General features: G+C 42.7%; 1 protein-coding gene across 6 annotated transcripts in view; it reads right to left on the bottom strand.

The window, feature by feature from the left end:
* Positions 1-24,782, bottom strand: part of LOC148417642 (receptor-type tyrosine-protein phosphatase gamma-like) — a 176,449-nt gene that overhangs the window by 128,181 nt on the left and 23,486 nt on the right. For 4 of the 6 annotated variants that reach the window (XM_088424152.1, XM_088424149.1, XM_088424154.1 and 1 more), the window contains exon 1: positions 15,852-16,412. The exons of 1 other annotated variant lie outside the window; for it this stretch is intronic. In XM_088424152.1, coding sequence (XP_088280278.1) covers positions 15,852-15,945 — 94 coding nt within the window. In that variant the 5' untranslated portion in view covers positions 15,946-16,412. Of the gene's footprint in view, positions 1-15,851; positions 16,420-24,782 lie in introns of those variants that run through there. One more of the 6 variants, XM_088424150.1, reaches the window with a different exon arrangement.

The raw sequence follows: 24,782 nt of genomic DNA, 5'->3' as shown, positions 1-24,782 counted from the left end.
ACTTCTAAAAGTTGAAACATATAAAAGCAGACTTGTAGCAAGGGCAGGGAAAGAGTGACCGAAGATAAAAATGTGTGCGTGTGAAAGTGTGTGCTAATTTTAGCTAATGGGTTTGCTTTGGGCACTTGCCGATTTAATGGTAATTAGATTTTGCTTTTGGTTCGCTCAGTCAGCGCGTATCAACATCAAGACACAGCAGTGGTATTTGGAATGACATCGCCTGAGAAGCCTTTTGCAACATCCAGAGCTTCAAACGGGGCTCCTGGCACAAAAAGCAAGCCAGGAAGAGACATAAAACACTAATAAAGTGTAAACTGGGAGAGAAAAATATAAATGGAAGGAACCATAACAGTAGAGACATATATGATAGTATTGTTTGTAGCAAAGCTTGAGTCAAAATACAGTACATATTTCAATATGCTTATTAAAAGCAGCACTGTGCATGGAAATGTAAAATGTGTTTTGTTAATTTTATATTTTGTGGCAGCTAATTTGCCTTCATTAAGAGGTGCAAACTCAACACAGATAATCTAATCTAAAAACAGATGGGCACCTTTTGCCTAGATAAGTGCTTTGCACATAGTATTTTCTGTGGAAAACTTTATGACATGCAGTAGAACTCCTCTACAACAAAATCATATTTGCAGCCAGTCTACAATCTGACTGAAGTTAAAAACAAAACCCTCCATTATTTAAAAAAAGCAATTGCCAAATCTCAGTAAGCATTCATTTTCATACTTATATCAACTTCTTGAATAATGTCTTTCACTTTGATTCATCCGTCTTTCCTATTTTTTTTTTTTTTTTTGCTTTTATCAAATGTTCGCTTGCTTTAACCAAAACGCCGTTATTTCGGCAACTACGCCCTTTCGCGGAGTCCACGCAGGAAAGATTTTGCACAACGCACATTTTTTTCAGAATGGACAACATGTCGGACAAACTATTACTGACAGAAGTTTGCCAGTAAAAACAGCTTTATGATTCATCTGAAAAGGAATACTGTGATTTAATTACCATAAAAACACATTGGGGAGAGATGCAAAGTCTATTTAGATCGTTTGTATTGAGTCGGATTTTCTACCCCTGTGATAGAGTAATGTTGTTTGTATGCTGTAGAGTCAATTTACTGCCACCTAGTGTGGGAGAATATATGACTGCCGGGCAAATACGCTCTGATTTTAAAGTGCTGCAAAACGCATGTCAAGTATAAACCAAGCTAGACTTTTCCCACAAGCTTGTTTTCGCCGTAGAGAATTTCAGTGCAAGGCAAATGCAGAAAAAACAAACAAAGACGTACCATGCAACGGGGATTTTTCCTTGCATGAGGACATAAGAAAGAGGGAAAGGCTTCAATGCATGGGTATTTTTCCACAATGGAGTTTTTTTTTTTTTTTTTTTCTGGCAGGTTTGGTTGTTGTATAAAAGGCTCAAAAATGTTGTATTGCCACAGTTCCAAGTGTTGTTTAGTTGTTTGCATAGCTACGCAAACAGTTTAAATGCCGTTTAATTACGTATGCAGAAGTTCAGTGATGTCCAGTTGCGAGGGTTGGCCGTGTGGTTGTTCTCTCCTTGAGGCATTCCCATTCCTAAATTCAGTTTAAGTGCAGAGTTCATGGCCCAAAAGTAAGTTTTTACATTATCTATTGTATTTGCTTGAAGCTGTCATTTGTATGTCCTTTTCGCGTCCTTATTTTATGTTTGTAAGAGAATCGCAGGATTAGACACTTGTTGCCGTTAAGACTTGTGCTGTTGTTGGCCGCTGGAGGTTCTTATTTAGGTGTGGCCAGATGGGTCGTCAATGGTGGTACAAGTATAACATCAATACTGCTTGTGGCAGTGTGACTTCCACATATTTAAGTAAATCACATTTCTTTGTGTTGGATTTAATTAATAGTGTTTTTAGTAGCATGGTAATGCTTTAATGTTATTCTAATTACCTTTATGTATTATTTGCATATAGTAGCCTATACTTGCATTGTTATTTGCTATTTCAGACTCTGCATCTGCCGGTAAATATCTGCATCTACAGTGCTTCTTCTCCATATCCTGATTACAACTGTACATCTTCTCTTCTTATCTTCTGCCATGTACTGTATATATCCTTTGTCATCATTTACCCATCTTCAAACTGTCCAAGTAAAGAGTATCTCAAGAAACCCAACCTGCATTCTTACTGATACTCTATCTTGTAACCGGTATACACATTAACGATCCAGCCACCTATCACCTCCCCAACAGATTCAAAGAGATTTATTGTCACATGTATAGCACAAAACCACACAGTGAAATTCTTACTCTGTCCACCTCCTGAGCAGACCACATTCCAAATTCAACAAATAATTTATTATTAGAAAAGAGCAGTCCTGAAGTCGAAGTGGTTAAAGTCACCCGCTGTGATGAACACAGAGTCCTGCTGCTTGATCTCATGTATGGCAAAGTCCGGTCCCCCTCCGCAACACAACACGCGCCCCAGCTCGTCCGCCGAATCTGATGCATTGCCAGCCAGGCCTCAGCGAAATGCTTGTCCAAGTTCTTAGCTCGTCGTCTGAGGCAGCGGACGCCGGCAAGCAGCAGACCATGCACCAGTGGCAGCAGCCCAGTCACTTTGCCCTAGCGTGCCTCATGGCTTCCTTCCCGCGGCAGCCAGAGGAGTAGAGGAGTTTACTCTGGATGCTGCTTTACAAGCAGGAATGACTTTCAGTTAAGATGTGCAATAACAAGTTCATTTCCGAGAGTTGATATCTTTTGTCACCTCTTTGTTGAATTTCTTGACCTTTTATTGAGTTTGAAACAATTTTAATTGCATAGTGTTTTGAATACGGAGGCCCTCAGGTGCCAGGGTAAAAAATTATATATTTGCACTAATCTGTACCGATAATCCGTACTGTGCCGCTCCCCCAGAAGTACAACTTCTGGGTACACCTGCAGCTCATCATCATCTATTAGTTAGGGACTATTGAGGTGCGGCCGAAGCAGTGGGACGTTAGTAGATTATTGCTTTTGGCATACGTCAGCTCTGATGTCCCTTCCGAGTTTCTCGTTTTCTAGTTCCTCTGCTTATCTGCAAGTGTATTTTGGGTGTTACTTTCCCAGCTCTTGTTCTGCATTTCTCGATGGAGATTTTATTTGTTACTTTGCAATTTTTGGCGACGTCCTCCTATTGGATCTTCCCCAATAGACACTGAGTCAAATATCACGCCGAGAATTTTTGCAGAACTACTTTGGGAAATAATACAGTTTTCTAGGTTCAGCGTGGTATTCTTAAGCAAGTGCTGATGATGAGCAGGGCCAATAAGTAACATCTCAGTTTTATTGGGGTTGAGAAGCAGAAAATTGGAAGACATCCATTGTTTAATCTCGGCAAGGCAAGCCTCCAGTTTACTGCACTTGCACAGATCCGTTATTTCTAAGGGCATATAGAGTTGGGTATCATCAGCATAGTAATGAAAACTAATAGCATGTTTACGTATAATATCGCCAAGAGGAATCATGTAGAAGTTGAACAGTAAGGGACCAAGTACTGACCCCTGCGGGACACCACATGAGACGGAGAAAGATTCAGAGATCGCATCGCCATAAGAGACACTATGCGTCCTTCCCAAGATGTAAATTTCTGAACCAAGAAAGTGCTGATCCCGAGATACCAACACATGATCTAAGACGTTCTATAAGAATATGATGATCAATAGTGTCAAATGCGGCACTAAGATCAAGCAGTAATAATATTGATGAGATGTTGGAATACAAGGCTAAGAGAAGATCATTCGTCACTTTTACTAGGGCTGTCTCAGTTGAGTGGTTGGCCCTAAAACCTGACTGAAGGAGTTCAAATCTATTGTTGTCTATCATAAAATCGCTAAGTTGTTGTATTACAACTTTCTCAAGAATTTTGGCAATAAACGGAAGGTGTGACACTGGCCTATAGTTAAAGAGATCTTCAGGATCTAGGTGAGGTTTCTTAAGTAATGGTTGAATGACGGCCGTCTTAAAAGCTTCAGGTACAATGCCAGAGGAGAGTGACAGGTTGATAATATTCAAGACAGATGACCCTAAGACCGGGAATAAATCTTTAAAGAGTTTGCCTGGAAGCGGGTCGAGCATGCAGGACGTCGGCTTTGCTGCATTAACCAGGTGTGTAAGACACTCCAGGGATACTAAATCAAACTGGGACAGGGTAACCAGACTTTCTTGAACCTGATTGTCCGAACTAGCATCAACAATCACAGTCGAGGGGGTAAGCGGTGCTGCCTTTTTTATTTCGTCCCTTGTTAGCTGAATCCACTGAGTAAAGAATTGCATGAAATCGTGTGCTGAATGGAGGGAACTATGATTAACCTGCTGCTGCTGTGTTAGCTGCGCTACCGTCTCAAATAAATATTTTGGGTTGTTTTTATTAAGACTAATCATTTTGGAAAAGTAATTTGTTTTTGCTAAACAAAGAGCCTCTTTATATTTCAGCAAGCTATCGCACCAGGCCTGACGGAAAACCTCGAGTTTAGTTGTTCGCCATTTACGCTCAAGTTGTCTACTTAACAATTTACACATACGCGTTTCCTCCGTAAACCACGGAGTGTGCTGCTTCGGACGAGTTTTAAGTTTCAGCGGCGCAATAGAGTTTAGGGAATTTAAAAGAACCGAATTAAAATCATTCGCGAGCTTATCGACTGAACCAGTGAAAGACGGAAAGGCAGCTGTTGCGGAAGGCAGTAATTCAGAAAGTGCAGCAGTGGTTGAAGAATTAATATCACGGCTCTTAAAGCCTTGGTTGTGGACAACAAGACCACACTGAGCTAGGACTTCAAATGTTATAAGATAATGATCAGACATAACGTTAGTATGCGGCAGAATTGTGACGTTTGAGGCAGTTAGGCCATGGGTTAGCACTAAGTCTAAGATATTACCATTCCGGTGTGTTGCTGCTTTTATTATTTGTGTAAAACCAAATGCATCGATTATTGCTTGAAAAGCTACAGTAAGTGGCTCCAATGGGGAGTTCATATGAATATTGAAGTCACCCATAATTAATATATTATCTGTGTGAGTTATTAAGTCAGCCATAAGTTCAGGGAATTCATCTAAGAATCCAGAGTATGGGCCAGGAGGACGGTAAATAACTACCACATAGAATGGTGGTGAGGAGCTCGATCGCATAACGAGAGCCTCAAATGTCTTGAAAGTGTGACTCGTGCTCGTGCTAAGCCTAAAATCAGATTCTGAAATTAGGGCGACACCCCCCGTATTTTACAAGGACGGGCAACATGTGAGCCCACAAAGTTTGCGGGTGAGGCCTCATTTAATGGTAAGAATTCATTTGGTTTTAGCCAGGTTTCGCAGAGACCAAGCACGTTAAGATTTTGATCTGTAATAAGATAATTTACAAGAAGGGCTTTTGAAGGGAGTGACCTAATATTTATGAAGCCGAATTTAAACTGGGAATTTTTTCCTGGACTATTCTGAGTCCTCGTGTTGGTAGTACTAATACCAACAAGATTTATATGGCTGGGGCTTGCTCTGTATTTTGAGTAATTAAAACCTCGTCGCAATGTTAGTAAAGTAGGAATTCGATTGTTGACGACTACAGCGCGCATATTGATATTAATATTCCGCCTAGGCACTTTGTCACTAGTCTTACTGATTAAAGAGGCAGGGCTATTTTCCTTTATCAACACCACCTCAGCTGAAATCTTATCATTAGGACATTCAGCATTAGGTATTGAAACAGTGTGTGGATTGCAGTGACCTAGACTAAATATGCTATGTGTGTTGTAACAGTCCAAACCTAGTGCCGGTTAACTCTAGCCTTAACGACTCCACACCCGTTCTAGCAGGCTCGCTACTCGCCTGCGACCCGACATGCTCTAATGTGGGAAGTCATGGAAGGCTCAAACAGTAATCTATGTTTCTAGAAAGAGTGATGCCGCCTTCCCAGTTAGGGTGAAGGCCATCCATCCTCAGCAGGTCGGGCCGGCCCCAGAAAGAGGGCCAATTATCTACAAACTGGAAACCCTGCTCTCTACAGAAACTAGCCATCCACCGGTTAAGCGAGAATAATCTGCTAAAACGCTCATCATTGCCTCTCGCAGGCAGAGGGCCAGAGACAATAACTCGATGCCGACTCATCTTTCTAGCGAGATTACAAGTCCTAGCTATGTTCTTTTTTGTAATCTCAGACTGCCTCATTCTAGTATCGTTGGAGCTGACATGTTTCACTATGTCCGAGTAGCTAGTGTTGTTTGCACTAGACTGGTGTCTAGCCCTCTTGCGTGTCAGCTCCCTAAGGTTAGCTTCAATGTCGGGTGCTCTGGCCCCAGGGATACACATTACGGTGGCTGGCGTTTTAAGCTTGATGTTACGGGTGATGGAGTCCCCTATAACTAATGTGCAGGAGCCAGTAGACTGAGATGGAGTTTGCCTAGCGAGGGGGCTAAAACGATTATGCGTTCGAACAGGCTCACCGCGGCTAGCAGGCTTCTTAGGGCTAATGCTAGCCGGACTAGCGGGTAGGCTACGACCCGCTCTAGCCGACGCTAGCGGCATTGCGGGAGGGCTACGGCCCGCATTGTCACTATCAGATGTGTCCGTCTGATCTACGATTATCAGACTACTCTGCTCTAGCTGACAGACACGGCACTCTAGGAGAGAAAGCCTCTCCATGAGAATAACGCAGGTGTCGCAAGTGACAGATGAGGTGGAGGTGCACGGAGCCATGCATACCTTAGTACAGCCGAGCGAAATACTTACGCTAGCAGAGCTGCACGAGGACGAACGGAGCTAGGAGCTGCGAATCACTAGCTATCGAAGAATGGAAGCAGTCCTAAAAAATGAAGGAAAAAGAAGAAAAAAACACCGAACACAGGTCCGATGGGTGGTGGTAAAAATAGAAAAATAGAAAAAGAAAAATATCGTTCGTCTCTCCAGCTAAGGCTAAAACAGCGACAGCAGCAAAACACTCCCCCAGAACCGGAAGTGTATCTTTTAAGTCTTCAATTCCTCTCAAGAAAGGGAGATTATATTCACAGCTGAAATAAGATCAGAATCACCTATTTTGTCCTATGTTCCATTGCATAAATAACCATCTTTATTAAGAATTCCAAATTAGAAGTCAGCAAGAATTGATTGTCTAATTGACAGTGAGGCTAACACGGGGTATATGCCCAAAGTTGGTCTAAGGTGTTTACATGGCCAGCTTATTTTATCCTCCACAAGATTACAATGTAAACACAATAGCTATTGCAGGCTTGCATGCAGTTGTATACTAAAATTGAGGTTTGCAAGCAGTTATATACTAAAATACATAGTTTAACCCCTAAGTGGGCACAACAGTGTGCTGAAAATGCAGCTCATTAAGCCACATTTTGTCATCTAAAATATAGCAGACATGAAATAAAATTAGTGTTAGTTGTAATGACTTTTTTTTCTGTTTAAAATCATGACCCTTTTCCAGAGCGATGATTATGATAGAATCAGCATCACAACAATGGATGCACAGCACCAATAAAAATATGGGAGTTCATTGTCATTAAGTATCACCATGAAATGATGGCAGGATATTTTAAAAAGGTGCCCAATTCTTTTTCACGAAACATTTGATGCTGAAATTATATAATTATATATTTCAGAATCTTGAAGAATTTGTAATAGTAAGATTCATTTCCCACATCATTTTACTGAAAACTGAACTGAACTGAAGCACGTCAGTGAGCATCAATGTTGTCATAAAGAAAATGGGATTAAACTTTATGAACAGAGATGAAGAGACACCCAAAGGTCTTTGAAAAACATAGTCTCATACTGCTGTATGGACATAAAGAAGACAATTGTGGAAATGATAATGAACGCTATATTAAAATTACATTACGTGAGTTAAGAAAGTAAGGCAGACACAAAATTGCTGAAGTATTCAGTAAAATTGTCTAAGAGGTGCAGTGAATATCCTAGTGAATATTGTAGTAAATTGGTAACATTGATTTTACCTTTCAGACGGCAAATGTTGCTGCCTCCATCCCTGTCAGCTGGAATGACAGATGGTAGGCAAGTGAAGTGCATTCCGACCATTTAAGATGGAAAAATGTCTGGGAAATGGCAGGAACACCCAGAGTCACAAGCCCCAGAGTGAACGGCCACCTATCAAGTCTGACAAATGAACAGAAAGTGTCTGAAAGTTCTAACAAGGCAGCCCTGGCCAGAAAAACTTCACCCAGCAGACTTCAATTCCCTTACTGTCAGGGATACGCTGTCAATTTGAATCTTATCCATGCTAAAACAACCTGATGGTGTTGCAAGTTTCAATCAAGAGCATGCCTGTTTGGTTCTCAATTCCATCTTCTTCTCTGCTCACCTCTTGGTGTTTGTTTGATGTCGCTACCACTTCGGTTCATCAGCCTGAAAACTGGCTGACAGCTTGTCACTCTAACCTTATACTCCACAGCCCCGAATACTTACACAGAAGCATCACACAGCAAAATGAATAAAGGAGGGTTTAGCTATTTATTTTTTCTCATGCTGTAGATGCATAATTTCTCCTTGATTTTTTTATGTTACTGTGTGTGTGGCTGCACTCAAACCAAATGGCAAGTGTCTGCACTCAAACCAAATGGCAGCTTTTGTTTGACTAAGATAAAAGTAAAAAGGAAGATAGAGTTTTTAACTGTCAATTATAGATCAGTGTTTCTCAATTAATTTGATTTATGTTTTGTTTTGATATTGTTTAATGTCACGGGGGTGCGCGGCGGGTGTGAAGGCCGGCGTGGTTGCGGAGGAGGAGGACCCAAAAGCAGGATGCCGTCGAGACAGGGGCTTCATGGACTCCATATTTATTAACTCAACGAGCAGGAACAGAAGCGGGAAAAACGGAACGTTAAAAACTAAGGGCGCAGGCAGGCTGGGAAAAACAGGAAAACAAAACACTAACGGACGGACGGCAGAAAAACACGGAGCTGAGGAATGATGGGCGAGACGGGACTACAAAAACGCGACAGAGACAATATGACATGACATGACAATGATCCGACCAGGGCTGTAACAGAAACTAGGTTTGAATACATTCATAAACTAATCAGAAACGCACGGCAGCTGGGCAGGAACTATAGGCAAGGGGAGCGGATTGGAGGACACGAGGGGCAGGTAACGCGGACAGGTGGACTAAATCAGAACTAACGCAGGGAGACACGAGAGGAGCAGAAACAGGAACTAAATATGTAAACAGAAAGGAACAGAACCCCTCAAAATAAACCCACAACCCAAAACCCAACAAACCATGAGTTTAATGGTGAAAACATGTAATGCCCCCCACCACCACCACCATGACTGTAAATTCCTGTTTGTCTACAAAATTATGTACACATCTTCATCACGTGTCTTGTCACATATTCAAAAAATAAAAAAAGAAAGACATTTTGGTCAACTTACAGCAAAAAAAGCAAGGCAACCAAACCATTATTTTGATTGACGTGTCATGTTCAGTTGATATTTTCGCTGTGGGTTTTGGGATTTTTGTTTTTGCAGGGTTTTGTTCAATTTACCTAGCCAATAGGGAGGCCAGATAATAGCGTAGTGAGCACTAAGATGATGATAATGTTGGCAACCGGGAGCCATGAAGCATATCCAATCTTTTCCTAAAATGTCAGGCCCCACCCACTTTTTTGCCTTCCGTATTACTGTAAAAAATGGCTCAGATAGACCATTACAAATGGGTTACAAATGCCTTTTTAGAATGGGGAAAGAATGTTCAAAGTGGGAAAAAGAGACAGCAATAGATGGAGGAAGGAATATGCATGTTAAGCCAGCAGATTTCCTAGATGAGGCACTTGAGAAGAGTGTTTTGTCATGTTTCTTTTCTTTCGTCACCTCTTGAGTGTTTTGTTAACCCAGGGCTGTGAAGAGCTGTGCAATGAAAGGGGTGTGATGTCTCCATGCTGACACAGCAAAAGAAGGTGAAAAGACACCTAACCCTACCCCTAACCCAGTTTCAGTGAGCAGACATCTGCGGTGGTGTTCAGCACATTTCATCCAAAAAACAACAGATGTTTGCGTGGTTATAAACAAGCCATTTTGAGGATGACCAGAGGCATGCTGGCTGCTGTATCGTTGCTTATGCAGACGGCACCCCACAAAGTTCCCTCGTTCAAGTAGCCATTTGCTGAATCCTTAGGATGTTACTTTGTAACACAGCATGACAATATTAAGGTGGACCCCTGTATTAACAATGAAAGCTCTGAGAACAAAACTCTTACGTCTGCAAATACTGCAAATTGGAGCCTGGGCCATAATTGTCGGAGTTCTGTCCTCACACAAGTAGAAATGTATACAATCAGAAAACATCATGAATAAAAAATATAGAAAGGATTTATTTACCTTTGAGTGGCGCTTGTTATTCTCATATTCCCTAGTAAGGGTAGCCAACACTAGGCTAGCTTCATGTTTCTTTTTAATCATTGGCTTCGTTTTCATATAAATTATCTCACTTCTCTCTTTAACATCACTAGCAATCTTGGGACCCATGGATAACCCATTCAAGTTTGAATAGAGCAGTAAAATGCACAATAAATACGGTTTTGTAACCACTCACAATAAAACAAAGCTTTACCATTCCGCCATTTTGAAACGAGTGAGGCCAACCAATAGCAGACCAGCAGACCAGCAATGCAGTGATGCGTTGCATGAAGCCATTGACTGCAACAGAAAATAAGTGCAATTACCTAAAATGGCCAGCAGATGAAGACAAAACAACACAAATACAGGCAACCTTCTAGGTAAATAGCTTGGAGCAGTGTTTCCCAATCTTTTCATCACCGCAGCACGGTCAATATTTATTCTGGGGGGGGGGGGGGGGTGGAGCGAGCTTGCTGTGCACGGTATGAAAGAATACTACATGAGTACGCTGCCAGCCACTAGACCGCACAAGATTGGATAATTTCCCACGGCACACCTGACAATATCTCGCGCACACCAGTGTGCCGCGGCACATTGTTGAAAAACACTGCCTTAGGGGGTATGAAAAAACTCAGTATTCCACATCGCAATATGAAAAAAACATAAGCCAGGGACGCTGTAGCCTGGGGGTACTCCGTATAGTAAACAAGAAAGTTTTATCAAAGCACAACGTTCAATAATTAACAATCTTTTAAGTTCATGCTTGGAATGATTGTCACCTCACTACTGAGCATCATCAAGAGTCATTAGTCAAGAAAGGCCCTGATGGAAACAGTTTTCGACATTATAGTCCTGACCATCAGGGCCGCTTGGACAGTTGATCCATCATGACAGACTTCCATTGTACCGGCTGCTCTTGAAAAGGCCCAATGTGTGTGTGTGTGTGTGTGTGTGTGTGTGTATATATATATATATATATATATATATATATATATATATATATATATATATATATATATATATATATATATATATATATATATATATATATATATATTCTGTCCTCGCTTGATATCGCTGTCAAACTAGACAGATAGCTAACACAGTTGAGTTGGTCCAATAAAAGCTTGAAGCATGGAAGTTTAAGTTCTTTACTTGTTTTTCTGGCTTGTACAGCTAATTAGAACCAATACTCATTTTCTCTCTCTCTGTAAAACTGCAATAAACATGGGAATGAAATATAGTAACTTTCTTACTATTTACAATATTCACATATTAATCCAACTAATGTTACACACTATAACATACAACACTCGTTCGACTAGCAACATCTGAGTAGTGAGCTTTCCGCACACACACATACACTACTAACAAGCTAATACATTTGGCTACTGTTCTATCGAGCAAAAGCAAATCTAAATAGCACTTGAACATATACACGCTATCATCGTTCTGACACATTAACAACACAAGGATGACAACATGTACTCACAGAAATACAGTATAAGTTCTCAACTTTGCCACGAGCGAGATGTTTAAATGTAGAGCGGCGATCTTCAACTGAACGACGGCTGAGCCTCTTATAACGTAAATGAACACAAGGTGACACTAAAGGACAAAACAACATCCCCATCAAGCTATAATGTTAAACAGAACAATCAAATTGTCTATATGAAACAAGTATAGTTCCAGCACAATATATATATATATATATATATATATATATATATATATATATATATATATATATATATATATATATATGTCATGTCCCACCCATAGGTGTCGAACTCCAGTCCTCGAGGGCTGGCATCCTGCATGTTTTCCAGTTTTCTTTCCCCAACACACCTGATTCAAATGATTAGCTCATTAGCAAGCTCGGCAAGAGCTTTAAAATGATCCCAATCATTTGAATCAGGTGTTTTTGAGGGAAAAGGTTTGAAAACATGTAGGATACCGGCCCTCGAGGACTGGAGTTCGTCACCTGTGCCCTAGGCAGATCTCTCTTGCGGCAATGAGGGGGCGGGGCTGATGGCCACGCACCTGCGGGTCATTCCCCATCAAGGGCTTTTTAAGGCCAGCAACCACAGGAGAGCACTGCTGGGTTATACCTTCGCCAAGCTCATCAGCAGCCCCGTGAAGTCCCAGCGTTCGTGTTCTCCAGCCTCGTGCATATATTGGTTTGTACTATGTTCCCCCAGATGTTTTTTCGCTCACACATTTTTGGTTGTACTTTGTTGCAGTTGCTCTCCTGTGGTCCCGCTCCATCGTTTGCCTCACGCTCCCGTTTTGGACTTGATTCAGACCCATTTGGTCTTGCTTTGTTTTGTACTTTGTGATTTAGGTTGTACTTTGTCGTTTTTTCCCTTTTTGTTCCACGCTCGACGTGCGCTTTTGTGTTAAATAAACTGACTCGCGCTCAAACACCAGTGTGTCTGGTTGGGGTCCTCGTAATTATATATATATATATATATATATATATATATATATATATATATATATATATATATATACTTACTGAAATCTACACTGAAAATTGTTTGAATCTTAAGGAGTGTCTCCTCAATTAAGCACAACGTACCTGACGTAATAATTTTTTCATTTCCAATTCCAGGTCAAATGAGCAAAATTAATTTTCTTTGCCAGAGATCATACACTTATTAATTTACCTGCTATTTTTTAGTTTAATGTTGGATTTCTTTGCTTTAATGCGGTTCCATTTTTCTCCATTTGTCCCCACCAGCACAAGTGTAATTTGTTTCTATTTCTCTCATGTGCAAGCTATTCAACATAAACCCAAATGTCCACAAAACAGCCACAGCCAACATCATGACAACAATTGGTCAAACACATTGAAGAGCAATAAACGAAAGACGAAAACAGAGAGATAAATATGACTATAAGAAAGACAGAGAAGGTGAGTAAAAGAGCATATGTATGTAAGTATGACGTTTGATTTTAATTGTTTATCATTAGTCACATCACTGCACAATATTTACATGAGGAAACCAACAAACATTTTTTTTATGGTCTAATTAATTTTATACAAAGAATATGTCTTTTTATTTATTTATTTATTTTTTTTTTAATAAACCAAATACCATTACCTAAATTGTAACATTATGGATATATTCAACTACAAATTCTTGTACTCGCTGATATTTACTAGTAATCATATATGTAAGATCTGCATGCGTGCATACAATGTGTGAGACCTCTGACAACTCTAAAACAGATATGATATAGGCAATACTCAGGGCAAGCTGAAAAGTAGGCTAAAACCTGACTGACTACCAGTGTAATAACATATATATACACTGCATCATGGATTTGAACACAAGAGCAAATCTCAAGGCAGAGATGTGGACCTTTCAAGGGTCCGGAGATTAATCAAAGTCATTTTTAAGATCTCCGTACTTGCGATGGCAGCTGATAGTAGTATCAGTCGTTCTCTTAGAGCAGTTTTATGACAACAAAATGCCAAATTGAGATAATAGAAAATGTAAGAAAATGCATTACTGGAATGGATCTCCTACTAAGAAAATAATCTTTTTTTTTTTTTCCTTTATAGGCACCAACCAACATGAAAAATGCTCATCAAATCTTGTGTGATTAAATTTCTATGGAAACATGCTTAAAATCATGTTTGAAATCGTTTGGTTATATAATGACATTTAGGTGATTAATTCAGAGTAATTCAGTCAATTTTGTTGCATGCGCCATTGCATTATATATTGTGAGATTTTGCACATGCATGTTCATAAAAATAGTTGTAATAAATTACAAAAAAACAAAATATATTTCTATCTATAGCATATATCTATACGATACTAAGCAAGAATATTGTACAATACATAATTTGGACAGAGACAGTTATGTAGAAAATAAAGAGCACTGGTTAAATAATCGTTTGAGATAATTAAGTGGAAAGGTATTACACATACTTTGTGTAAAGATTTACAATATGTAGACGACAACATTGATATGAAACAACTGATAAACAATCTTATGACCTGACAGAACATTTTTTCTCAGTATTGGATTGATGCACTTCAGTGGATCAATCCAATAATTCGGCATAACGTTTTTTGTTTGTTTGTTTGTTGGTTTGTTTTTGACCATCAGCATGGGTGCCCCGCAGGTCTGTGTTATCGCTCCAGTCTTTTTTTCTATATATACAAATGATTGCTCAGACAGCTAGCTACTCAGGGAACTTTGTCTTCAAATTTTCAGATGACAGAGCTATCCTTAGTCTGCTGCACAAGGATTCAAGCCCCTCAGCCTATTTTTCTGAAGTTGAAACGTTTGTGCTATGGTGTGATATAAATGATCTCACCTTAAATGTAAACAAAATAAAGGAAATGATACTCAAACCAAGATCAGTGGGGGATCATAGTCCTGTCATAATCCATACCTCACCTATAGAGCAGGTCAGCTCATACAAATATCTCGGAGTCCATTTAGATAATTCATTTAGATAACATATGTTTGCTCTCGACTACAGCAGAGACTGTATTTTCTGCGTAGACTTAATTGTACAGTGTGGACAAAGCCATCATGTTGCTATCCTACCAGGCGGTGCTGGAGAGCTTGATCAGATTTGGGATGTCAGCTTGGTAAGGTAACTTCGATGTTAAACAAAAAAATAAACTCACTCGTCTGGTGCACACTGCCATGAAGGTGATAAGATTGAATGACTATCAGAGTCCTCAGTCTGTCTATGAGCAGGCTGTCCTCAGGCAAGCCTGAAGAATAGTAATCGACCCATCCTATATCCTCTTCACAGAGTACCAACTGTTGCCGTCTTCAAACTCAACCGTTTTAAAAACTCATTTGTCCCTCTCTCTGTGAAGCTACTGAATTATGCTGGTTTAGGCCATAGGTAGTGTGCAATCATTTCTATTTATTCCGGTGGCTTTTAGCACATACAATTACATGCTTTTATCATATAGTGCGATCATTTTATTTGCTTTGGGCATGTTTTATATGGTTTCACATGTTTTAGCATTTGTTTTTATTATGTGTCAGGGTATCCTGTGCATTATTTATGTCCATGGGACATGTGCAATACTGAGGTGCGAATTGTTGTGTGCGTATATCGCTGCTGTATTGTGTTTGTTTTCTCATGTTTGCTGATGCTGCTGAGTCCAAGACAAATTTCCTCAAGAGGGACAAAGTATCAAGTATGTCGTATCGTTTTGTTTTGTTTTGTTTGTTTTTGCATAGGGTTTGAAAGGTTTACCTTGGAATTGAACAGAGAATTGACAAGAAAGCTCATAAACGGAACATCTGACAGTCCCAGTGATGGTGCTGATAGAGCATTAAGGACATTGAACTGTGATTATAAGGCACAAGCCTAAATTTGGATCACTTGAGTTGAATACAACTCTTGAATCTACTTAACTCCACAACAATTCTTTAACGTTGTCATCAAATAGACAAACAAGCAAGCCGTGTTGACATGCAAAAGGATGACTTACCGGGATGGCACTCAGCCGACGATGAAACCAAGGAGAGGACGACCCCGGAGAAAATCCACCGGCAGTTGTAACACGTTTGCAGCAAATTCCACATAGTAAACTAATGCACGTCCACACGCAGAAGTAAAAAGAGCAGCAACAACAACAACAAAAAGTTTATTTGCTCAAATTGACGACATCGCCGCTGTGTAAAAACTAACGCCTGAAAACGCATCCGAAGCGAGCGAGCAGATATGACAGGCGGGAAAAAAAGATTCTAGAAGGTTCAGGTGAGAATCTTGGGGTCCCATCACCACCCGGATATTCTTAATCATGAGCCAGTCAGTTGGCGACAGCCGAGTAATTAATGCATTTGATACATGCATCAGAAGAGAATGCATCAGCGCTGCATTTAGCGCTTGCATGATAGTGAAGATTCCACTGTCAGATAAGCTCGGTCAGATAAGAAAGTAACTGCTGCAGGATGAGGCTACCGAGGCGCGACAAGGTACCTATTTCGCCATCCGTCCGGAAGTCAGAGATTTTAAAACAGTCACGGGCAAGCCGGGCAATTCCGCTGGATCCGAACGCCAGCAGGAGAGATGTGCGCATGCGCGTGCGCGTTTGTACTGCTATACTTGTGAGGATATTCATTTACGTTATGCATTTTCTAACCTTAACCATTAGAAAAGATTGCATAATCCTAACCTTCACACACACACACACACACACACACACACACACACACACACACACACACACACACACACACACACATACATACATATATATATATATATATATATATATATATATATATATATATATATATATATATATATATATATATATATATATCGTCAGCTCCTGCCAGGTTAGCAAAAGCACTTGCAAATAAATCTTTTATTTTTAAGAACTTTTTTATAATCACGGAACTGGATTTCCTTTTTATCTTAGAAACCTGGATGAGTGTTGATGAGTCCAGCGTCTTCGCAGAATTTTCACCTAATGATTGCTGCTTTTTTAACTCTCCTTGAACATCCGGCCGAGGAGGACGAACTGCGACTTTAACAGGTTCATCTAATAGACATGAAATTCCTACAGCCTGTTTTAAAGAGTGTTTTTAAATGCAAACAGTTCATGCTGCCATCCTCCTCCATCAGTTTTGAACTAAGTCTGTTTGAGCTAGGGCACCCACATCGTACTATGTGCTGTGGTTTATAGGCCTCCCAAATATGACAGACTTTTTAACTGACTTTTCTATGTTCTTGGCTGATATTATGCCTAAATATGACCGGGTCCATATTGTTGGAGGTTGTAATATTCATGTGTTTTGCCCTGAAAACCCGTTAGCACCTGGATTTTTTTAAATAGCATTGACTCCTTTAATCTTGTGCAGTCTGAACCCGGGCCTACACATAAACATGGTCACACACTTGATCTTGTTTCATCCCATGGTTTGCCTGTTCTTAACCTAGAGATCTGCGAGACCTTTCAGATTATATGCCTGTTCTTTTTGAAGTTTCTGTTTGCTGTCCTCCACTTAAATCTCACTCTCCTGCTCCCCGATTTCGCGTTATTAACCCTTCCACTGCCGCTCACTTCTCCGCAGTCTTTAGCCAGAACTGCATCATTCTTGAGTCAGTGTATGAGGATACAGAGTCTAAACTCACAGTTTCTCAACACCAGTCAAACTGCCATAAACATTGCGGCTCCATTAAAGACCAGGAAGCTGAAAGCTAAATAAGAGCCCTGGCTGAATAAAAGAACCTGCGCAGCCAGACAGCAGTGTTGAAGAGTTGGGCGAAAGTAGATGAAGGAAAAACTGCTAGTGTCTTTTCACATTTTCATAGACTCCTGGCACCATTACCAATTCACTATGAAAGAGGAAAAAAGAAATCAGTTTGCTGATGTTGTTCTGTTAACTCTCATAAGCCTCATGTTTTGTTTAATGTTCTTAACGCTGCTCTGAATCCACCACAGACTAGAATTGAGGCCACCCCTGCTGTGTGTGAGAACTTTCTTCACTACTTTATCGATAAAGTCACTTCTACCAGAGCACTTATTTCATCTCCTGCTTCTGACCCTTCAGTGTTAGTCACCTGCTCTGTTGTGCTGGGTTGGACTCATGAACAAGACTCCGAGATACTTGAACTCCTCCACTTGGGGCAGGACCTCATCCCCGATCCGGAGAGGGCCTTCCACCCTTTTCCGACTGAGGACCATGGTCTCAGATTTGGAGGTGCTGATCTTCATCCCAGCAGCGAACAGCTCCAGTGAGAGTTGGAGGTGACGGCCTGAAGAAGCCAACAGCACCACATCATCCGCAAAAAGCAAAGATGCAATGCTGAGGCTCCTAAGCCGGACCCCTCAACGCCTCGGCTGCGCCTAGAAATTCTGTCCATAAAGGTACTGAACAGAATCGGTGACAAAGGGCAGCCTTGACGGAGTCCAACCCTCACTGGAAACCAATTCGATTTACTGCCGGAAATGCGGACCAAGCTCTGACATCAGTCGTACAGGGACCAAACAGCCCATATCAGGGCGTCAGGTACCCCATACTCCCGAAGTAGCCCCCACAGAGATCCCCGAGGGACACGGTCGAACGCCTTCTCCAAGTCCAGAAAGCCCATGTAGACTGGTTGAGCGAACTCCCATGCACCCTTGAGGACCCTGCCGAGGGTCTAGAGCTGGTTCACTGTTCCACGGCCAGGACGAAAACCACACTGCTCCTCCTGAATCTGAGACTCGACCTCCCGACGGACCCTCCTCTCCAGCACCCCTGAATAGACCTTACCGTGGAGGCTGAAGAGTGTGATTCCCCTGTAGTTCGAACACAACCTTCGGTCCCCTTCTTATAAAGGGGGACCACCACCCCAGTTTGCCAATCCAGGGGCACTATCCCCGATGTCCACGCGATGTTGCAGAGGCGTGTCAGCCAAACAGTCCTACAACATCCAGAGCCTTCAGGAACTCCGGGTGGATCTCATCCACCCTCGGGGCCTTGCCACCAAGGGGTTTTTGACCACCTCAGTGACTTCAGCCCCAGAGATGGGAGAGCGCACCTCGGTGCCCGAAGACTGCTTCCTCAGGGGAAGACGTGTCGGTGGGATTGAGGAGGTCTTCGAAGTATTCTGCCCTACGATTCACAACGTCCCGAGTTGAGGTGAGCAGTGCCCCATCTCCACTGTACAGTGTCAATGATGCACTGCTTCCCCCCTCTGAGACGCCGGATGGTGGACCAGAATTTCTTCGAAGCCGTCCGGAAGTCACTTTCCATGGCCTCACCAAATTTCTCCCACACCCGAGTTTTTGCCGTGACAACCGCCAAAGCCGCACTCCGCTCAGCCAGTCGGTACTTGTCACCGGCCTCTGGAGTCCCACGGGCCAAAAAGGCCCAATAGGACTCCTTGACGGTATCCTTACCGCTGGTGTCCACCAGCGGGTTCGGGGATTGCTGCCACGACAGGCACCGACCACCTTATGGCCACAGCTCCAATCTCTACAATGGAGGCGTGAAACATGGTCCACTCGGACTCAATGTTCCCCGCCTCCCCTGGGATGTGGGAGAAATTCTGCCGGAGGTGGGAGTTGAAACTCCTTCTGACAGGGGACTCCGCCAGACATTCCCAGCAGACCCTCACGATATTTTTGGGCCTGCTAGGTCTGACCGGCATCCTCCCCAAACATCGGAGCCAACATGCCACCAGGTCGTGATCATTTGACAGCTCCGCCCCTCTCTTCACCCGAGTGTCCAAAACATGCGCCCGCAAATCCGATGATACAACCACAAAATCGATCATCAAACTGTGGCCTAGGGTGTCCTGGTGCCAAGTGCACATCTCCACTGTATGTTTGAACGCTATGTTTGAACACGGTGTTCATTATGGACAATCCGTGATGAGCACAGAAGTCCAATAACAACGCACCACTCAGGTTCCGATCAGGGGGGCCGTTCCTCCCAATCACGCCCCTCCAGGTCTCACTGTCATTGCCCACGTGAGCATTGAAGTCCCCCAGCAGAACGAGGGAGTCCCTGGAGGGAGCGCTCTCCAGCACACCCTCCAAGGACTCCAAAAACGGTGGGTACTCTGAACTGCTGTTTGGTGCATAGGCACAAACAACAGTCAGGACCTATCCCTCCACATCGAAGGCGGAGGGAGGCTACCCTCTCGTCCACTGGGGTAAACCCCAATGTACAGGCGCTGAGCTGGGGGGCAACAAGAATGCCCACACCAGCTCTGTGCCTCTCACCGTGGGCAACTCCAGAGTGGAAAAGAGTCCAACCCCTCCCGAAAAGACTGGTACCAGAGCCCAAGCTATGTGTGGAGGTGAGTCCGACTATATCTAGTTGGAACTTCTCAGCCTCGCACACCAGCTCAGGCTCTTTCCCCGCCAGAGAGGTGACATTCCATGTCCCAAGAGCTAGCTTCTGTAGCTGGGGATCGGTGTGCCAAGGTCCCCGCCTTTGGCCGCCGCCCAGCTCTCTTTGCACCCAACCCTTATGGCCCCTCACACAGGTGGTGGGTCCATGTGTGGGGGGACCCACATGCAGGCCCAGCCACCAGGTGCTTGCCAACAAGCCCCACCTCCAGGCCTGGCTCCAGAGGGGGGCCCCGGTTACCCGCATCCGAGCGAGGGAAATGTATCCATGTATCTTTTTCTTCATATAGGGCACAGGTGTCAAACTCCAGGCCCGGGGGCCAAATCTGGCCCGTCACGTCATTTTATGTGGCCCGCGAAAGCAAATCATGTAAGTTTCCATGACCCTTTAACTTTAGCTTGTTGTGTATAATGAAAAATAAAGTTGCAATTTTATGGTTTGTTCTGTTACAGTAATATAAACAATAAATGATCAAACTAGAACGCTTTACTTCTGATTGCAAAACAATTAAGCCATCAATTTTTTGTGTACGCTAATAATACTATGAGATCGTTTAAAATCGACTTGGTTTCCTCAACATATCGGCCCAATGAAGGAAGTTGTCGTTACAAAATGGCCCGTGACAAAAATGAGTTTGACACCCCTGATATAGGGTCTGTGAGCCGTGATTAGTCTGGAACCTCACCGCCAGAAGCCCCTGACAACTTAGCTCCTAGGATCACTGGAACACGCAAACCCCTCCACAACGTTAAGGTGACAGCTCACGGAGGGGTCCTGCAAAGGTCAGAAAACTTAAGACTTAACAGCAACGGCAGGGTTTCAATTTAGAGTTATCATTTGGCATAACTGTGAACTTCAATAAACCAAATAAAGTCTGGTTTTTTTTCAGTAAAAAAAAAATTACATTTTAAAGAGAAAAAGACTGAAGTCATGATCTTTGGTGATGATTCTTTATAAATAAAGTGGATTGGATTGGAGGAATGTAAAAGGGGTTGAGTGCGTGTGAATATTTTCTGAAACCCGTGAAAGGCTGGATGTCAGTGACTATCATCGTTGCCAGCTCTTCGTCCATGTTCTCCTGCCTTAATGGGGTCAAGACAGGAGGTAAATAGTGACTGATGGATGTCTTTCTTTTTAGCCATGTCTGGCCAGTTGATGTGGGCTCAGTGTGGTCAAGGCTGCTGTAGCTGTAATAACACTTGGTGTGGAGGCAGAGGTGGCAACGGACACATCAGTGTCACCGTTGTTGTCTGAGTCTGGCTCTGTTCTCAAACCTGTGACTTGCACTGTTTTGTGTTGAGTCTTCAAATGCCTGTGTAAATTATTTGTTGACCCAGACCTAAATAAAATGACTTTTTGACAAACGCTGCATTTAACCTTACTGTTTTCTTCATGAGAAAAGTGCGCCCAAACGCAGCTTTTTCTCCTCTGGCTCATTTTCAGATGTGTTCGTTCGAATGACCCACTCCAAACATTGGCGCTTAAACGAGGAAGTGTTTTTTTTTTAACTGTGACGGCCGCATGTGTGACACCCTGGGGTTTGTGTCGTCACATATATATTTGTGAAATCTAATTTTGAAATAGTTATAAATGTCATTTATATTTGTTAATCGAACTGCTGCTATATTTATGTTGTTGTGATTTAAGTTGTATTTTTTTGGGAGAAAAGAGAGTACTGGAAGTAGCAGTGAATGGTTCCAGGTCAGGAGGGAACGGAAAAGAGCGCGACTTTGCTGCCGCTTCTCAGACGAAATCTGGGAAGGAAGCAGCTCACATTGTCTTCCTTCATCCGTCACTCCTGCCTAAACAGATAAAAATGTAATTGTTGCTGTGGCCCACCACGCTGGACCGGTAACAATTCTTGGGTGCTCGTCCGGGATAGGCGCCACCACCAACTGGTCTGGAGCTGATCGACTCATGACACCGAGGACCACTACCAGAGCTGATGCGAACCGAGAGCCGTGAGTTGGAGCAAAGATTGAGCCGTTGCTGAATTCGGGAACCTGTTGCAAGGAATCAGAAAGAGTTACACCCATGTCGGGGAGTGAGAGGAAAAGCCTAGTGTGGGACATTAGGAAGAGCCTGCTTGCCTTGACCTGGGAAGAACTCTTTTTGATCGCCAAAGACGTGGGTCCACTGTCAGAACGGGATTTGCCTGAACTCCACAAGGGAGACCATGAAGCCTGCTTCGACCACATCAATTCATCCATGTGCAGTAAGAACTTGCTTGATTTAGAAGACAATGGTATGGTTGACTTGTTGATGTTGAAGGACAAAATTGATACTGTTGTTGCAAATCGGCATGTCCAGTTTTCGCTAAATGATGTTGATAATGCTTCAAAAGTGGAAATCCAATCAACAACCACACCAACAGCACATAGTCACATTCACACTTCAGATGGCAATAACGCTATTTCACACCAAAGCACCACAACAGTAAATACAGATAGTCTAGTGACACCTAGTATAAGCCAAGATATGACCAATATTGCAAACCCAGAGCTATTAGAACTTCTCACTAACTATGAGGAGCTTGCAAACAAGTTAAAACGGAGTCTTTTGGCACCTGCCTCAAAGTCAATGGAAACATCCCTACCGTCACCTACACAAGCTAGTAAGGCTGTTACCCAGCCAGGTCGCGAGGGGATTATTTCCTTAAAGGACCTCTCCTACATTCAGAGGAGGGAGTTCAAAGTGCTAGGGCGTCAGGTTGGCGATCACTCATCTGACATAAGTTACAAAAACATCTGCAAACAAATTGAAGAAGCGATGAGAGAAGGCTTCCCTGATGCCGAAATAGTTCGTGGTGTCCTGCAAATAATCAAACCGGGTACTTTCAAAGAGATGCTAATTAACAAAGATGACCTCACTATAACGAAACTAAAAGGGTTCCTCCAGGCTCATCTAAGAGAAAAAAACAGTACGGAATTATTCCAGGAGCTGATGACCTCAACAATTCCTGTACCGTGCAATAGGGTTAAAACAGCGTGTCCTATTCACATCCAAGTTGTCTGATGCAGGTACTGTATAAAATACAATGTACCCACTGTTCAAGCCGTCTTCTTACACACTGTGTATCAAGGGCTAGGTCACAAACACAGCAACATCCGTCGAGAATTAAAATCACTTTTGTCGAGCAGTGACGTAAGTGATGAGGCAATCCTGCGCCAGGTAATGAAAATTACAAGTGAGGAAAGTGAAAGACAAAGAAGGATAGGGTTACCGCGTCGATTGGCAGCAACAAGTGCACACGCCGCGCAGTCTGAACCCAGTTCAGTTCAAGAACAGAAACAAAAGCCGGAAAGCTCAGCGGTTAAACCTGAAAGCGACTCAATTAAAGAGCTCACAGCCAAAGTAAATGAACTCACGAACATCATTTAGGCCATGAAACAGCAATGCCAGCCGCCACCAAGTAAGACAAACCAATATGCGCCAAGCAAATTGAGTGGCAGGAAGGGGAGACCTTATGGTTGTCCAAAATGTGTTGAAACTGAACGGCTGGACTGTAACCATTGCTTCTTGTGTGGTGGTGAAGGCCACCGAGCTGTCGGTTGCTCACAGAGGTGAAAGGGACAGGGAAACACGAGCAGGGGCCCTCAGTTGTCATCCAGGGCACCGATAGAATGGACAGCGCAACATCAAAAGGTACTTGAAGAACTAATTGATGCGTTGACTCATCCCCCTGTACTGGCATATCCAGACTTTGACATCCCATTCGTTCTGCATACCGATGCATCAGAGCAGAGACTCGGAGCGGTCCTCTACTTGCGGAAGATGTTCCCTCCATGCGTCCTTTTCTTTATCTGACAATGTGCGCAGCATCTGCAGCAATGTACGGTTGAATCGCTCGGCTGGATTGCTTTGGGGATGGTATGGAGATGTTCGAGAATGGCCCACGGCAGAGAGTTGACACAGATTCCGGAATAGTTCATTCTCAAATTCTCGCCCTTGGTCATGGTGTAACTTATTGGGGAACCCAAACCGAGGTACAAAGTCATTGTATATCCTTTCTGCTGCCGTTCGTCCAGACTTATTTTTTGTAGGGTAGACTTGCGCAAACCTGGTGAAATGGTCGACTACCACCAGGATGTATTCGTAGCCTCCTTTACTTTTTTCAAGATTCAAGTAATCAATACAGACGAGCTCAAGTGGTGAATTTGATTTCAGGCTGCTCATGGGTGCACGCACATGAACTGTGGGTTTCTTTTGCTTTATGCAACAACACTTCCTCATCACATAATCTTCTACTGCTCTTTTGATGTAAGGCCAATAGAACCGTTCTCTCACAAGGTGAAGTACCATCTCCTGGCCTACATGTCCCATGTAGTCATGAAGGTGTTTTACGACCAGTGGTTGGTATTTCAGAGGTACAACTAATTGTCTTCTCTCAGCTGTGCAACGATACAGCACTCCATTTTGAAGGTGTAGTCGCGGCCATTCATAAAGAAGCTTGCGAGCACTCCCCTTGATTGATCTACGGGTTGTGTCGGTATGTTTGGAATTTGTCTCTTTGAGTTTCAAGACCGGCCCGATTGTTGGATCTTCTCTTTGGGCTTGGATTAGCTCAT

The sequence above is a fragment of the Hippichthys cyanospilos genome, chromosome 9 (genome assembly GCF_059441005.1).
Source record: "Hippichthys cyanospilos isolate Australia breed blue-spotted pipefish chromosome 9, RoL_Hcya_1.0, whole genome shotgun sequence".
In the NCBI taxonomy this organism is placed as follows: Eukaryota; Metazoa; Chordata; class Actinopteri; order Syngnathiformes; family Syngnathidae; genus Hippichthys; species Hippichthys cyanospilos.
Note: the sequence above shows the minus strand (reverse complement) of the source record. Positions and strands in the feature narration are given on the sequence as shown.